The sequence below is a fragment of the Rattus norvegicus genome, chromosome 6 (assembly GCF_036323735.1).
Source record: "Rattus norvegicus strain BN/NHsdMcwi chromosome 6, GRCr8, whole genome shotgun sequence".
NCBI lineage: Eukaryota > Metazoa > Chordata > Mammalia > Rodentia > Muridae > Rattus > Rattus norvegicus.
In genome coordinates this window covers 13,398,648-13,416,289 of record NC_086024.1, presented here as the reverse complement: position 1 = coordinate 13,416,289, position 17,642 = coordinate 13,398,648, and the positions used below count along the sequence as shown (strand labels likewise).

The window sequence follows — 17,642 nt, the reverse complement described above, 5'->3', positions numbered from 1 at the left end:
ACAAATACTTCAAGCATCCTCCTCTAAACAACACGGCCCGGTCTGTCTCCATAATAACCCATTCTCTAATACTAGCTCCGGTCCTAACTTACTTCCTGTTGATAAGATAAAACACTGACCAAAAGCAATTCGGGAAGGTTTACTTCCTCGAACAGCTCACAGTCCATCATGAGGGAAGTCAAGGCAGAAACCTGGAGGCGGGGGCTGAAGCAGAAGACAGAGAAATGCTACTTCACCCGCTTCCTTATACAACCCTGGACTACCTGCCCTGAGAGGGCACCACCCACAGTGAGCTGAGCCCTCCCACATTAACTATATTTTTTTTTACTTTGAATTTTTTTATTACTTTTTTTATTAACTTAAGTATTTCTTATTTACATTTCGAGTGTTATTCCCTTTCCCTGTTTCCGGGCCAACATCCCCCTCCCCTCCCCCTCCCCTTCTTTATGGGTGTTCCCCTCCCCATCCTCCCCCCATTGCCGCCCTCCCCCCAACAATCACATTCACTGGGGGGTTCAGTCTTAGCAGGACCCAGGGCTTCCCCTTCCACTGGTGCTCTTACTAGGATATTCATTGCTACCTATGAGGTCAGAGTCCAGGGTCAGTCCATGTATAGTCTTTAGTTAGTGGCTTAGTCCCTGGAAGCTCTGGTTGCTTGGCATTGTTGTTCATATGGGGTCTCGAGCCCCTCCAAGCTCTTCCAGTTCTTTCTCTGATTCCTTCAACGGGGGTCCTATTCTCAGTTCAATGGTTTGCTGCTGGCATTCGCCTCTGTATTTGCTGTATTCTGACTGTGTCTCTCAGGAGAGATCTACATCCGGCTCCTGTCGGTCTGCACTTCTTTGCTTCATCTATCTTGTCTAATTGGGTGGCTGTATATGTATGGGCCACATCCCACATTAACTATTAAACAAGAAAATGCTCAACAAACCCAGGCCGTGATGGTGCATATTCTAATCCTAGCACTTGGGAGACAGAGGCAGGTGGATCTCTGTGAGTTCAAGGCCAGCTTGGTCTACAAAGTGAGTTCCAGGATGGCCAGGGCTACACAGAGAAACCCTGTCCTAACAAACAAACAACAAAAGAAACAGATGGGGGATGGGGATGGGGGGGAAGTTCAACAGATGTGCCCTTAGGCCATCTATGGTTTCGCTGTAATTGAGACTGCAGTTTGTGTTGTGGTGACAGCACAGGGTCAGATGGCTTTGACACAGAGAAGCCCTATCAGTAAAAGAGAAATGTTAATGAGCAGTCTGCTACCCTCACAATGGAACTGAAAAGGACAAAGAAGCAAAGGTTGAACAAGCTTTGGAAAGTGCTATTGAGTTTGATGTTACAAAGTGTAGCTTCCCTGGCCTCAGCTCCAAGGTCCCTCCCCTCTGACCTTCACAGAAGCAGATTCCTCTAACCACCTGTGGGGAAGTGGACTTAGGTCATGAGGAAGTCTCCAAGGCATGTCCGAGATTCTAGCCGGCAAGCTGAGCATGGCGCCAGGAAGGAATACAATGTTCAGCCTCAGAGACACATGGCGGTCATGCCTGTTCTTAGCCCACAGTCCTAAGTGACATGTCCAGAGCAAGCACTGCTCTGTCACCAAATTCACTCTCCTTGTGTGTCTTTTCAGAGACGCAGCTCGATCTCTGACACAGGGAAAGTTCTGGTTTGCAAGGAAGAGAATATAAATGTCTATTCCACATTGTCCCAAGCATGTCCAGGGTCTCTTCAGGTAGTTCTTTGGGAGGAAAGTAATTGCTTTTTCCTTCCTTCCTTCCTTCCTTCCTTCCTTCCTTCCTTCCTTCCTTCCTTTTTTAAAAAGATATATTTATTTTACGTATATGAGTACACTTTAGCTGTCCTCAGATACACCAGAAGAGGGCATCGGATCCCATTACAGATGGTTGTGACCCACCATGTGGTTGATGGGAATTGAACTCAGGACCTCTGGAAGAGCAGTCAGTGCTCTTAACTATTGAGCCATCTCTCTAGCCCCTCCTCTTTTTTACTCATCTCTTTGCTTCCCATGGAGGCCAGCATGATATAGCAATCTCATCATGACTGCTCATGGAGCCCACACATGCAGGACTGGCTGGTGAAGACATAGTGACCTCTATAAATTGCCAACAGCCTTGGGGGTTTTCAGCCTTTTGTCAGAATGAGAGAGGATCTAATGTAATGGGGGGTGGGGGGCTACCCATGTGGGGTCCTCTTACACAGGCCAGATTGTCGGAGCACAGAGCTCCAAGAGAATTCGTAGAGTATGAGGGAGTTATATGAAGGTGTCTGGAGCCCTCTACGACTGTTGTACTCAAAATGGTTACTGTAAGGCTGCCGTGGTGCTAACCTATACTCAAGGATAAAACCAAGCAGAGTAGCTCTGCTGGAACTGTGTCCCAAAGCCTCCTGCATATGGAGCTCCTCCAGAACCTAAGTCAGGAGGTCAGAGGGAGCCAAGGCTTGGGGTAGCTGCCCTAAGGGAGATCAAGGTGGAGAGTTTTTACCAAGCAAGGCAAAATTATCTTGGTACCTTTACAACCCGTTTAGTCATGAACTATGGGATATCATCAGCCGTAGGTTAGCTCTGGGTCTGTGCAACCTTCTGGAAGTCCCACACTTAGTTAAAGGCCTGTAGTGTGGGACAAAGGCGTTTTGCTTCCCATAGTGCGCAGTCTGATATCAGCAATATCCAGTGCCCTCGGACCTGTGGGACCAGGACACCTGGACATGTGAGGGACCAGGGTGGTAGCAGGGGAGCAGACAGGACTGAACAGAGCTGGTGGCACACTTAGACTGCTCTGACGGAAGGGGGTGCACCGGACATGTTCCTAGTCAGGCATTTGTTTACTTATGTCTTAGGAACCCAGAATCCTCTTCCCTGACTCACCAACCCTCACTCAGAGAACAAACCGCTTGCCTTTTTAAGTCCTGAAACACCAAGGTCCTCGTGTCTATATCCCCATTTCTGTGGACAATAGGCCAGGTGCCTCGGATTAGCCCTTGTTCTCAGATATGGCGCGGTATTACACGTGACATGATTTTGAAGGGCAAAGAGCATGTGGCTGCAGCAGGCGCTCTTACCAGAAGGTCTGTGGGTTCATACACACCCTGCCTTCTTCCATTCTCCTTTTGCCCTTCTGTTCCCCCAGAGTAGATTCGGTAATACCATCTCGGTAGCAGAGACTGGCCCTTTCCAGACATAGTAAAGTCTGCCATGTTTTGATCTTGAGCTTCCCAAGATGTCCATAGGAGCCGTGCACGTCTATTACAAATCAGCCATTCTAGCACCTTTTCTTTTAAGATCAGGAATAGATTGAGAGAGACAACAGTAAATCACACTGCGCCGTCTTAGTTACTTGTCTATTGATAAAACACCATGACCTAGGCAGCCTGTAGACAAGTGTGTATTTCAGGCTTCTGGTTCCAGAGGGTTAGGACTCATGATGGCAGAGTGGAGGACAGAAGCCAGAGATGAAAACAGAGGGTGCAGTGCAGATGAAGTCACTGCAGGTGAAGTGCACCGTGGGTGCAATCACTGCAGGTGAAGTGCATTGTGGGTGAAGTCACTGCAGGTGAAGTGCACTATGGGTGAAGTGCCCTGTGGGTGAAGTCACTGCAGGTGAAGTGCACTGTGGGTGAAGTCACTGCAGGTGAAGTGCACTGTGGGTGAAGTGCACTGCGGGTGAAGTGCACTGTGGGTGAAGTCACTGCAAGTGAAGTGCACTGTGGGTGAAGTCACTGCAAGTGAAGTGCACTGTGGGTGAAGTCACTGCAAGTGAAGTGCACTGTGGGTGAAGTCACTGCAGGTGAAGTGCACTGTGGGTGAAGTCACTGCAGGTGAAGTGCATTGTGGTGTTGAAGTCACTGTGGGTAAAGTGCAGTATGGGTGAAGTCACTATGTGAAACAGAGGTTCTTGAAGCCTCAAAGCCCACCCAGGTTACACCTCCAAGAAGGCCACACCTCCTAATCCTTCTCAAACAGCTCTTCCAACTGGGGACCAAGTATTCAAACAAATGAGCCAATGGGGGCCGTTCTCATTCAAACTGCCACAATATTACTTAATGTATTATATAGGATATGTTACGAAAATGTACTTCTGTTTGTTTTCTGTTGGTATGTTATTTTTACTATAATTTATTTCTATAGATGTTATAAACCATGCAAAATCTTTTAATTTTGCTTTAGATGGTCAATTATCTTCTACAATTTTGGGGGGTATTTTTGAATTTACATTTCTTTTTTTTAAGATTTATTTATTTTATTCATAGAGGGTTGTAAGCCACCATGTGGTTGCTGGGCTTTGAACTCAGGACCTTTGGAAGAGCAGTCAGTTCTCTTAACCACTGAGCCATCTCTCCAGCCCTAAATTTACATTTCAAATGTTATCTCCTTTCACAGTTTCCCATCGATAAAACCTTCTATCCCATCCTCCCATCCCCATGACTATGAGGATGCTCCCCCTCCCACCCACCCACTTCCACCATACCTTGGCATTCCCCTACACTGGGAACTGAGCCTTCACAGAACCAAGGGCCTTTACTCCAAACAAGGCCATCCTCTGCTACATATGCAGCTGGAGCCATGGGTCTGTCAGTATGTACTCTTTGGATCATGGCTTAGTCCCTAGGAGCTCTGTATGGTTGGTATTGTTCTTATGGGGTTGCAAGACCCTTCAGCTCCTTTAATCCTTTTTCTAATTCCTCCAATGGGGGCCCCATTCTCAGTTCATTGTCAGGCTGCAAGCATCCACCTCTGTATTTGTCATGTTTGGCAGAGCCTCTCAGGAGACAGCTATAGCGGGCTCCTGTCAGCATTCACTTCTTGACATCAGCAATATTGTCTGGGTTTGGTGGCTGTGTGTATAATGGGCTGGATCCCCAGGTGGGGCAGTCTCTGGATGGCCTTTCCATCAGTCTCTGCTCCACACTTTGTCTCTGTGTCCCTGTGAATATTTTTGTTCCCCCTTCTAAGATTGTTTTAGTGACAAAGGAAAGTGTCATGTATTTATCTACATGTTTTACCATCTTTGGGCTCTTAATCTCATTGTAGAGTTCTGACTTCTCATCTGGTATCAACACCTGAAGAATTTTATTGGAGTGAAGATCTTATGGTTAAACAGTCCTTAAGAGCCCCGAAAGATGGCTCAGGACTTTAGACACTGGCTGCTCTTCCGGAAGACCCAGGTTCAATTCCCAGTCCCAAGGGATCTGATGCCTGCTTCTGGCCTCCTTAGGTATCGGACATGAAAGTGGCACACAGACATACATATAGGCAGAACGCCCATACACATAAAAAGAAATAAAATAACAATATTTTAATTAGAAACATTTAAGCCTTTTGATATCTGAAAAAAAAAAAACAAGTTACTTCTGCCTTCCATTTTGGAGGATAGTTTGGACACTTGTAATTTGTTACTTAAAAATGCAGACTTCTTTTACCCGGCAGTGTGTGGTGAGCTTGCTACTTCTGAGGCTTGTTTCCAAACCTTGTCGGGGAAATATCTAAAGTCACCTTGACACTAGAGCTATAGAACCTTTCTACCGGGGCTGCCATTGAATTCCCTGGACTGCTGAACTCACTAAGACCTCTTCACACACTGGCCAGTGGAAACCCAAACCTCTTCTGAAGCACTGGGAGCCTTTGCCCTGTGCTTAGCATCTTGAAGTTTACCCTACACATATGCAACTTGGCAGTTGGCAACAGACCAGGGGTGCAGCGGCCCTTTTTGCATCCATGCTTTCTCCTCTATGATAGCATCCAGGCTTTCTCCTCTATGATACCTGGCCCTGAGAGCATCTCCCCGGTGGTCCCCCAGTCTTTTGTTTCCATTAATACAATGCTTCCACAGAAAGTAAAGCTTACCCCATCCCTTTCTTCAGCCACTTGGCCCCGGACTACACAGTTCGTATTTGGGAAACAACAGTTTTATGCAACTTAACCTTACGTCAATTAGGAAGAACAGTCCTGGGCTGTTGCTTGCTATGGTAGAAGTGAGCGAGGCTACAGTGCTTACACCAAGTACCCTCAGTGTGGTTATCTGCTTGTCTGCCCCTTCTCGGGTGGCTGGTTGGTTGCAAGCTGCAGAGACCAAGGTTGATTAACCAGAGAAGGCATGGACACTCCTAAGAGAGTCAGAGAGAGCACACAAGGTTGCGGAAGGGCTGGAGGAACTGTCGAAGATGAGCGTGGTGTGACATCCAGCACACACCTCGGAGCTTTTCTGGCAAGAAAACCACTTCCAGCACCATCGCTGTCCCCTAGCTGTCCACAATCCGTGTGTCCACCTGTCTCTTTTGAACTGGGAACTTAATCATACCACATCTATAACCACTGCCTGCTCTGACGTACCACTTCCCGTGTCAGGAACTGACTTACCTACCCACCACTGACTCGGAACCCTCCAGAGAGGGTGTGGCTTATAGTTAACCCATGTTTCACTAGCTAGGTCTGTAAAGTCCAGCTTGACTTTAAGGTTAGCTCTTCTCTTCCCATTGAGACCGAGACTCACCAACTTGACCTTCCCAATGGTGCGACCCTTTAATGCAGTGCCTCACGTTGTGGTGACCTCCAACCATAACGTTTCTTTCATTGCTACTTTATGCCTGAAAGTTTGCTGCTGTTATGAGTCATAATATAAATGTCTGAAGGCAGGACATCTGAAGTTCGACCCCCAAAGGTGTTGCACCCCACAGGTTGAGATCCACTGAACCAGAAGATGCTTAACGTTCAAAATATGTTTCTGACATTCACTGACCAAAACATCCACTGGGACAGAATAGGGACAAATGAGTTTGGCTGGTAGATGTCATTGCCACCACCTATATCTAAACACCTCAAGGGTCTGTCACTTCTGAGTCAGAGACTCAATTATAGCACTCTTCCTACTGAAGCCCGGGTAAAATACTTATTTCATTTCTCAGGGAAACCTGTGACCCCTCTTTCTTTGAAGTTTATGGGAGGGAACAATTTCCAAATTATATTTCCAGCAATCTCCAAGGTGGTGCCCTCTCCTACAGTGGGGCAGTAGGTGGTTGATAACAGGGGTCACAATGACCGCTTTCCTAACCTTAGGGCATAGAGGAAGGCAGAGGACTGAAAAAAATTGCTAAGGCTACTTAAGCTTGAATCCTCAGTGTATGGGGTATAGCCTGAATTTCTGGGAGGTGCTGAACTGGAAAGAGGGATCTAGTTACATTCATTTAGAAGTGAAAGCCAAGTGAGATCATTTTATTAGACTTGCTCATTAAGGCCCGATGACGTTTAAGAACTCGCCACAGTGTTTAAGTCATTAGTACCTCAGCTCGAAATACAGTGCAACACATGCTACCAAAAATGGGGGGGTGCAGAAGGGAAGGGTGTGTACGAAGGGGAAGCATAGGCCGGATATAGACTGTGGGCGGCAGGAGGGTCCTTGGCAGTCAGGTGGCTCCATCTGAAGACAAGGGCCACGTTATTGATAACTTCCCAGAAGGAGTTTCAGAGAGGGAGGAGAGATACAGAGAGACTTGGAGTGAGCATGGGCTCCTGTATGGACACTGGACCTGACGCACACTTCACTGTCGTTTCCATTGCAGCTTTGGGAGACCTAGGAACTCTGCGGGGCAGCAACCAAGGTGCAATGGATGTCACTGATGGTTTTAGAGATGCAATATAGTTTGGGTGTTAGGCAAAAAGCCATCCTGCTTTTCACGGGCTACCCTGACCAGCTTAAATATGAAATGAGTGTAGATGGTTAGAGGAAGTCTAAGGCTTTAGTTTAATTAGGAATCAAGGAAAACCCACTGGTCAGAGAGGCCAATGGAAGATACCAACCCTCCCCAGGCTGTTACCAAATCCCATGGATCCTGTCACGTGAATATTCTTGAACCTCATTCTCTGCTTCACGCCGTGGCAATACACCGTCCAATCTTACGCAGTCTCTCCCCTCCTCTGTCTGACCTTATCTCTATTCTCCAAAGCCGTATCCTGGTGCCAGAGTGGTCTCCAATGACAGGCCTAGATTTGTCATTTTCCCTGTCTGCCATCTTGGATGCTTTGTCACAGAACATGCAGCAAGCAGCATGAACTGGGAAGACCACATTTCAGACCGCAGCCCTGCTACGTGGCTGTGCGACTGAGCAGGGTTCTTAAGTGTCTTTGTTTGTTCCTTACCTCGGCTATAACGTGAACACTGTAAGGGCCAGAATTCCTTTGGTTATCAGAAGCTAAAAACTAACTTCAACCCATTAGGCCAGTAGGGCCTCGGAAACAGCAGAGTTCTGAGCTTAAAATTATTTACGCTCTCTCCTCCAGCCGAGCAAGATGCCCAAAGGAAAGAAGGCCAAGGGGAAGAAGGTGGCCTCAGACCCCACTGTTGTCAAGAAACAAGAGGCCAAAAAGGTGGTCAGTCCTTTGTTTGAGAAAAGGCCTAAGAACTTCAGCATTGGGCAGGACATCCAGCCCAAAAGAGATCTTACAGGCTTCCTCAAATGGTCTGGCTACATCAGGCTGCAGCAGCAAAGAGCCAGCCTTTATAAGCGGCTCAAAGTACCTCCTGCCATCAACCAGTTCACCCAGGCCCTGGACAGGCAAACAGCGACTCAGCTGTTTAAGCTTGCCCACAAGGTACAGGCCAGAGACAGAGCAGGAGAAGAAGCACAGGCTGCTGGCCCGTGCTGAGAAGAAAGCTGCTGGCAAAGGGGACGTCCCAACTAAGAGACCTGTCCTCCGAGCAGGGGTCAACACAGGTACTACCTTTGTGGAGAACAAGAAGGCTCAGCTGGTGGTGATTGCCCATGATGTAGACCCCATTGAGCTGGTGGTTTCCCTGCCTGCCCTGTGTCGAAAGATGGGAGTGCCCTACTGCATCATCAAGGGAAAGGCCAGGCTGGGGTGCCTGGTCCACAGGAAGACGTGCACCACCGCTGCCTTCACACAGGTTAACTCGGAAGACAAGGGTGCTCTGGCTAAGCTGGTGGAAGCTCTTAGGACCAATTATAATGACAGATATGACGAGATCCGTTCCCACTGGGGAGACAACGTCCTGGGTCCTAAGTCTGTGGCTTGCATTGCCAAGCTGGAAAAGGCAAAGGCTAAAGAACTCGCCACTAAACTGGGTAAAATGTACACTTAAGTTTTCTGTACATAAATATAATTACAAAATTTAAAAAAATTATTTACATGCACTCGGAGTGTGCGCGCACGCATGGGAGTGTGTGTGAATGTACCTTGAGGGCAGCCCCTCAGTTTCCCTTTGCTTTCGGGTTTCATTCTCTTGTGCTGGCTAATTCCTGAGTGGCCAACAGTTTTCAGAACCACACATAGCCAAGCTATGCAGCAAAAGAGTAGAAAATCCTGCTGTGAATCCCGAATTAAAAAAATTCCAGGAAGGAGTTTTGCTTGTCTTTCTTGCCTTGGATTCAGTACCTGGGGCAGGCAGGGGTTTGTGGGGTCAGGGCTCAGGCAGGATGTGTAAGGTGAAAGCTTCCAGTCAAACCACCGGACGACAGACATGAAGCAAACAGTGCTGACCTAGACAGACGGATGAATAGTGGCTGTCTACGAGTCTTACCTTGCACAGTCGTTTGAGAGATAAAGTAAGCATATGTATCTCACTGATCACCGAGTGCTCAATGTGACACAGATACTGCTGCACACAGCAGCACGCTGCCAATCTCTCCCTCCTTCACCATGACACCACTCGCCTCATGGTGCCTTTGTACCTTGCTATGGAGATAAAGATATGCTCTCGAATGCACGCGCCCCAGTGGGAACAGCCTGTCCACTTCAGATGTTCAACATCTGCAAGAGGCTCTACGCTGCTCACTCTTCCTGGACAGAGCACGCTGTCTGCTTCTCCTGGGCCTTGCCCTATTCGCCTCAGAGCCCCAGGTCACCACCACCACTTTGCAAATCCTTCACAGCACACCCACAGCTCTGCACTGCAGCCTCCTTGGCTCTCCCAGAAGCCTGTTCTTTATTCCCCCTACCCACCCCCAGTACTGATTACATTATATAGCAACTGTTTGCCCATCAGCAAGCGCCTTTCCGCTCCCTCTCTAGTGAGCGTGCCTTGCCAGCTCTAAGGCCCCTGCCTTCCCCAGGAAGAAAGCCTGGCGTCTAGTCGACCTCAATTCAAGCTTGTTAAACGGAATACTGAATGAGGAGGAGGAAGGAAGGAATAGAGGAAAAAGAGAAGGCCGCCTAGACCAGTTCGCTGTTCTCACACAGACCTGTGTCTGTTTCAGTGTTCGCAGTTCAAACAAAAGGAAAAGAGCAGAGGCCTCTGGGATGCTTAGAAACAAAGTTGTTTCCTGTACCCTAGTCCTTGACATTTGAGAACTGGTTTTGGTTTTGTTCTGTTTTACTTGGGCATTCTCTTTTTTGCCCATGGGAAAGTGAGGGTCTTGCAGAGGTCTAATTGTTCCAGTTGAAGGGTGAATGGACTATTAAGGCAGTGTTCTGGGTAGCCGTCCATCCCCCAGCTCCCGCCCCACATCCACCAGGTGTGACTGTCCCCAGAGCTCTAATATTCTTGGCAGCCTGTCTGGCATTACTGTGGGCCAAGGGAATGAGGTCACTGTCGCCAATGAAGTCACCACCGCATGATTCATCCCACATCAGTCCCCAACTTGAAGTGAGCTCTGAGATTCTCAGAGCTTCCCACAAGCCATCCAGAACCCAGGGTCCCTGTGAGATGAGTTCACATTTTTTTAAGGCAGAAAACCCGAGGCCTAGAAAACGGCGGCCAGCCACACTGCTAACTTGTGGTGCTTGGACCAAACTCAGCTTTCCGGCAGAGCTGGCTCCCACAGCTCTTTAACCTTTTCCACAGTTCCTCCTTTCAGAATACTAGTCTTTGCAGCAAACCTTCTTCCCTTCCCCTCCATGGGAAAGTGTCAAGACCTGACTTCAAAACAGAGTGCCACCTTCCTTACCCTTTCAGAATTTAATGAAGTAACTTTCGGATTTATTAGTCAATGCAAGTACTTCTATTCAAATACAATGGGCAAGGTATGGAGAGATGCTTCCCTAAGTTCACTTGCAAGGAACTTTAAGCAACACTCGAAATCTTCCTGGTAGAACTGAAATCAGGATTATGATTTGAAAATTGGCACCTGGGGATCCTGAACGTGAAAAGAGAGCATCAAAGTAAGCATCTCCCCAGGTGGCCCTTAAGTCCTTGAACTCTGGGAGTAACAGGGAGCCTTTTGGTAACCACATCCCAGGTCCCAGTTGCCCCATTTAAATCCCGGGGCTGAGGGTATGAATGTCCCACGTACCTCTCAACGCACCATTTTCTATCACTATGAACTGGTGAGAGGAAGCTATTTCCCTATCAGCAGGCTGGGGTAGGGTGCGGTGTGAGGTCAGCACAGAGTGAGTTTTCCCTCCAGGCCTTAGGTTTAAAGCAGTACTCGGCCACACAACTGGCCCTGGCCAGACAAGTGCTTCCGGACTTGCCAGACAGAGGCGCAGGGTTGGTCCTGGATCACTGCCCCCCAAATCTCAGAGCATAAGGATGCATCATATTTTAAGGATCACAACTGAACACTTTTGGAGAGACACTTGGAACCAAAAGGAAGCCTCGGACGATGTCGCCTCCAGGGGGAGCACAAATAACATTTGCGGTCTCCTGACAAGGGCTCGCTCTTTTGTGGATGGTTGGGGGTGCAATTGCTGCATCTCTTAGTCACCAATTTCATAGAAAATGACTCAAGCTCGTGCTGCGAAAGGCGTGGGGTGGCGGTGCTTAAGAGCAAGCAATAAGCCAGGAGTCCCAGCTTTCCAGCTTAGAGACCCACCATCTTCCCAGCCTCCGCGCGCCTTTCTAATTATTGTTATTAATTATTTTTATAACCCTCTTGGCCGCTGTTCCTGATTTCCAGTTGCGTGGAGCACTTGCAGGCCGATGGGATGGCTCCTGCCTTCCAGGCAGGATTTAAATATATTCATCTGTAAAATTTTTCACAATTGCGTCACCGTTGAAGTTGTCGTGGTTCCCGAAAGGCCTCCACCTCTCCTCCCCGCACCGGGGCCTGAGGACGCTTCCGGGCTCTGGCCGCACTTTCGCGAGGAGCCCTGGGCTCCTTCCGAGCGGCTGCCCGAGAGCCCCTCCCCCAGCCGCCGTCCTCCCGGCTCCCCGGCGCCTCCTCCTCGGCCTCCTGCGCCCGCCTCGCGGGGAGTCAAGCTAGAGTGAGCGGCAGGAGCGCACGGCGGGCGCGGGCGCGGGGCGCGCGGCACCCGGGAGCCGCCGGGACCGCCCTCCCCCCCGTCTAGGCGGGCGGGGGCCGGGGCGGCGCGGGGCGGGCAGAGCCGTCTGGCCCCTCCCCTCCGCCGCCCTCCCCAAAGTTGCCGACTCCCCTGGGGCCGGACGGTCTTATGATCCGGCGGATCCTCCTGGGGAGGCCGGGCCGGGGAGCGGGTTCGGGCGCCGAGCGGCGGGGCCAGCAGCCGGGCGCGGCGAGCGGGACCAGGGCGGGGAGCGGGGTAGCGATCGAAGCGGCGGCGGCTGCGCTCCGGGCCCGCCGCACCTTCCCCTCCGGTCAGGGGAACCGCTGCATGGGGCCGGGGGGGCGGCCCTGCTGCGCCGAGCGGCGGCGACGGCGGACCCCCCAGGCGGGCTGGGGCTGAGCCCGGGGCCGGGGCGGGGGCTCCGGGGGGACCATGCCCCGAGGCCGGCCGGCCGCAGCATGGCTCACGGGCCCGGCGCGCTGATGCTCAAGTGCGTGGTGGTCGGCGACGGGGCGGTGGGTAAGACGTGCCTGCTCATGAGCTATGCTAACGACGCCTTCCCCGAGGAGTACGTGCCCACTGTCTTCGACCACTACGCAGGTAAGCCTCTGTCCTGCTGACTTAAGGGGCTGATCCCGGGCTGGGAACTTTGGAGCAACTTTGGCTGAGCCCCCTGGCCTGCCTCCCCTGAGCTGGTTCCCCTCCCCCTCCGTGTCCTCTCCTGGCGGCTCCACCCCCTCCCCCAGGCTGTGCCTCTGGTCACCCCTCGCAGGAACTCCCACCCCATTCCTATCTCCCCTTTCGCCCCTCTCCCACACTTCTCAGTCTCTTGAGCGCCCTTCTTGACCTTCCCGCGGCGGTCTCGTCTCTTACTGCCTGAAACCCCTGTAGGGGAAACATCTGGGAACACTAGGGTAGACGTGGCTACAGGGTTTGGTGGGGGTTGGATGGCAGGGGACCACATTACACCTATATCTCATGCCACTTGGCAGTGAACTGTACTCAAAGAAAAAAGGGGATGTTCTCTTCTGGGAAGCACCCACATGCTTCCCAGTGATTTGGGAAAGGAGGGTACGGTGGGGAACGAAATTGCTAGACCTCAGGTCATTGTGAGCTTCTTTCCCCACCCCCGCTTCTGTCCTTGCAGTCAGCGTCACCGTGGGGGGCAAGCAGTACCTCTTGGGACTCTATGACACAGCTGGACAGGTGAGTGTTTTGGCTTCTGGCCGGTTCCCCTTACCCCCCATCTCTCGCCAGTTCTGTGAGGCTGTGGAAGGCCTTTGGATACTGAGGTATCTAGGTGGGAGGGTGTGTCTTCCAGGGGAACCTCAGTATCAGGTTTTTTCTTAAGTCAGCAAATCGAGGAAACAAACCCAATAGAAAACGCAGGCCAGCGTGAGCCCCGCGATGTGAAAGTTTTTGACTGTATGGGTCATTACGTATGTTGCCTGGTGAGTGGGTCCCAACTCCTGTTGCAAAGTGGCAGTGGCCAATGGTAAAGCGTTCTTATTTTTAGTTGCTGATGACCAGGTCTCCCTCTCACAGCCTCTGTCTGGTCCCTCATTGGTGAGTGGTCTGCCTGCCCGAGGAGCCTGATTGGTAGGAAATGGCATCATCTAAGATGATGGGAAGGCATTTGGTCCTGGTTATGTTTATTACAACATCATTGCACTCTGGGACTCCAGTCCTTGAAAACGTAATTTGTGGTGTTACCAGAGGAGCACCGGGAAAAAGAAAAGAAACAACAACCATCAGCCACTCCCTGGGGTTCGGGGTGGGTAGGGTTAAGAGTTCAGCAGGAGTCTGGGAAGGAAGAGCTGTTCTTCCCCCTGGAGGGCCAGGTGACTTTGTGTTTTCTTTGGAGAGATTACAGCAGAAAGGAAAGGAACACTTCTGTCTGCAGCCTCTGGCTAGTGTTTGCAAACCAGAAGGGCCAGGCTGTTCTCCTGTAGGGTTAAGGGGATTTCTGATTTTCTGTCTACTGCCTTGCTGGACCCACTTTAATTCTTTCTGAGGCTAAGGTGATAAAATTTTGCAGAATTCAGCTCTATCATTTGCTCTGAAGTCTCTGGAGAAGTTTCTGTGTATTCTGCAGACTTAAGCCCCCAGAGGGCCTGTGAGCCATTGAGCGATTAAGAGTGACTCCAATCGTGGGGGCCTCCTTATTTGTGAAGGGGTGGTGGTGGTGGTGGTGGTAAAGAGGGGTGGGGCGGGGGCGGGGCAGAGAGATCTCTCCACAGATACTGTAGTTTTAAACGTGTGTTCGATTAGATTTGCCTTTTAGCATTGTAGGCTCTCTCATTCTATACTGAAATCTAGAAACATTTTGTGGGTTTTGGGGGTGGGGTGAGGGGCTTGATTTGGCCCTGATTTCTAAACTGTTAGAGCAGTGGTTCTCAGTCTAAGGGTCACATATCAGCTATTCTGCACATCAGATTCCTAACAGTAGCAAAATTACAGTTATGATAAAGCAACAAGATAACTTTATGGCTGGGGGGCATGGCACCAGGGGAACAGAATAGGAAGGTGGCAAAGAGGCATTTGAGGACTGAGACCTGCTGGCAGTGCAAAGGCTAGAGGACGCCCCCTTTCCCTGCAGTTGCCAATGCCGCCGAGGGCTGCTTCTCAGCTCCTGGGCCTGTTCGATTGTCCTTTAGCCCCGCCAACGCCACTTTTGTCAGTCTTGGAGGGCAAGGAGAGGAACACAGTTAAGAACCTCCAACTTTGGTGTTGGGGATTTGGCTCAGTGGTAGAGCCTAGCAAGCGCAAGGTCCTGGGTTTGGTCCCCAGCTCTGAAATAAAAAAAGAAAAAGAAAAAAAAAGAAAGAAAAAAAAAAAGAACCTCCAACTTTAAGTAGTGCCATTGATAGATTAGGAGTTGACAGTAGTTGAGGGTAGAGTTTTGGAGAAGAAAGTTCCCGACTTTAATTTCTTATCCTACAGGGGCAGCCACATGCCCATGTTTGCACATCTAAGCTCACACAGCTTACGAAAGCTTGCTGCTGAGATAAAGGACCCCGGGCCACTCCAGTGGTGTCTTGGGAAGTACTGAGGTGTCCCGGGTTCGGTCAGATTGCTTGCATGCATGTAGTATTTGAAGTTTTGCAGCCATTCTCTTGGCTGTAGTCCGGGCGAGGGTGGGGAGGGTGTGATCAGGGGGTCTCATGTCACCTGATGGTAGGTACCACACGCTAATACTTAGGATTTGGGGCTGAAGTTATTGATAATTAATTTCGTTAGTAATAAGCAAACTTAGCCATTATCAGACAAAGCGGCAGGGCTATTGTATCGTGCTAAGTAAACATCTAAGGTGTGCAAAAGAAAACATTTAAGTTATGCGGTCGCTACTGCTTGTAAGAGTCTGGATCAAATGGTTGTTCCTACGTCTCATGTAGGTTTCTGTGCTGATTGTTAAGACCCCACTTCTCTATAGATAGATACCGGCTTCCTTTTATGACAATAATAACCCTAAATAAATACATGGGCACACACGCACATAATCAGATGCCAGGGAGTTTTAGACAGATATACAAAGGGGGGACATCTATGGGCTTCGGGATTAAAACACCTTGGGGTCATATCTTTACCTGCACTAGGCATGTGATTCTAACTGACTGGATTTACTTGCTCTGTAATAGTAAAATGTGGATAATTAGAATCTTCACCGCAGAGATGTAGGCTGTCTTAAATTCATTAACCTTTGAGAAACAGTTGGCATGAACAGTTCTTTGTGTGTGGTAGGCGTGCAAACGATAGCACAAGAAATTACTGTGTTCTGCTATGGGTGGGGTAACTTGGGGGGTCGGGGGTGGTCCCAAGTGGAGGAGGAGAACGTATCATGCCCGAAGTTCATACACTCCGCTAACCGTGCCAGATCCGAGAGTCGTTAGCGGAGGTGTGGAGACAGAGAAATAGTTTCAGGCTCCACGTAGAGGTTGAGAAGCAAGTGGCATCTGTAGGTTTCGGTTGGTTCTTTTTCCAGAGACAGTGGGATGAGGAGGAGGAGGATTACAGGCTGGAAAGCACTGGCCTTCTCTCCACACTGCTCATGTGTGTGGGTGCTCAGCGTACCCACCTAATAAATGCAGCAGTGCCTCCCTCAGGTTGTCACCTCTACTCCACATTTCTGACTCTTGACCACTCCAGTCAAGTCCATAGCCACATGCATCAGTGACCCAAGTTGACCTATTAGGGATCTACCAGTCAAGGGAGGGTGGTTAGGAGGTGGCCTTTGGCCTTCGTGAGCAGGCTCATGTCTATCTGCTATCAGCAGAGAGAAGAGAGAAGGGAGTACACAAGTGTGTTGGACAGCAGTCCCTGGTGTGCGCCTTGTCTTGGGACTTCTGTCTGTGCTCCACTCACTCACAAGCATGGCCGCAGAAGGGAACCCTCTCCCCTTCTTGGCTGAACCCTAGATTGCTCTAGGGGCAGTGTGCCATTTTGTCTGCCAAGCGTTTTGGAATGGAAGTCCACACAGTTCTCTACTGTGGGGCCTTGCAGAGAGGCCTGGCTTCTTCCCAGGTCTCTATGGAACTTCTCCTTTCCTGCCCACCTCTGGGCCTTCAGTGGAGGTTCTGCACTAGCCCTCTGCCCACGTGGGAGGGAATTAGAAAGGTGAAATTGTTACCATGGCCTCTACTGTTGGGAATGAAAGGAAGCGGGGTGAACTTTCCCTGTGCCCAAACAAGCCGGCAGGCAGGGATCTATCTGCTTGGCAGGTTGCCCCCCTGCCTGCGGGCTCCAGGCCTGATCTCTTAATCCTTGGCAGGAAGGCAGAACCTGATACTCTGAGGAGGGAAGCACCAAAGTCCAGTTTATCCCAGGTCTCAGAATACCGACATTCAGGAGGGTGTGTCACGGTGGGGTGAGTTTGGGATCCCTAAAGTTCTGGATTTAGCCACTGCCTCTGCGTCCAAGTTCACATGTATCTTTGGGCCCGTTGTTGCTGTATCTGGCAACTTAAGCATCCAAGTTCAGGGTTGTATGCGTGAGAGCTATAAATATCCTTGCTCCAGGCTCCCCTGGGGCAGCTTCTCAGTGACAAACGAGATTTACTTCGCACTTGCTGTAGCCCAGCAGCTGTAGCTGCCCCCTTTCCCCCAGAGCCCTCTGGGTACCCAGGAAGGCACTTCCTCCAACAAATGGAACCTCGACTGGAGGCGGCAGAAGGAGGTCCCTCCTCTTCTACATTTTCGGGGCAGCACCCAAGAATTTAGCAGAGTGCGTGTGGGGGGAGGGGCAGTGGTACCACCTCATCAAATGCCTTCTATCTTGAGGTAGGGTTTGTTCATGACACCTCTCCAGGTAGACTGCTCCCCAGAGGAGCAGTCTAGTGAGGAAGTGAGGAAGCTGGTGGGAGTCACAGAAAAAGGTTTTCGACTTGAGTGTGGGTGTGCAGCACACAGACACGGCCACTCGCGTCCCACCAGCTTCT

The 17,642-nt window shown here is 50.2% G+C and overlaps 2 protein-coding genes across 4 annotated transcripts in view; both read left to right on the top strand.

Annotated features, from left to right (window-relative positions):
• Positions 1–8,691: 8,691 nt before the first annotated feature.
• On the top strand, positions 8,692–9,965 carry LOC134479089 (large ribosomal subunit protein eL8-like). Its single transcript, XM_063262569.1, has one exon. It carries the CDS (start codon positions 8,823–8,825, stop codon positions 9,105–9,107), a length of 285 nt encoding a protein of 94 aa, XP_063118639.1. The 5' UTR covers positions 8,692–8,822; the 3' UTR covers positions 9,108–9,965.
• A 2,395-nt stretch (positions 9,966–12,360) lies between these two features.
• Positions 12,361–17,642, top strand: part of Rhoq (ras homolog family member Q) — a 35,431-nt gene continuing 30,149 nt past the window's right edge. Inside the window, 2 exon segments of one of the 3 annotated variants that reach the window (NM_053522.1) lie at positions 12,361–12,808; positions 13,356–13,414. In NM_053522.1, the coding sequence (NP_445974.1) occupies positions 12,667–12,808; positions 13,356–13,414 (201 nt within the window). In that variant the 5' untranslated portion in view covers positions 12,361–12,666. 3 annotated transcript variants of the gene reach the window in all.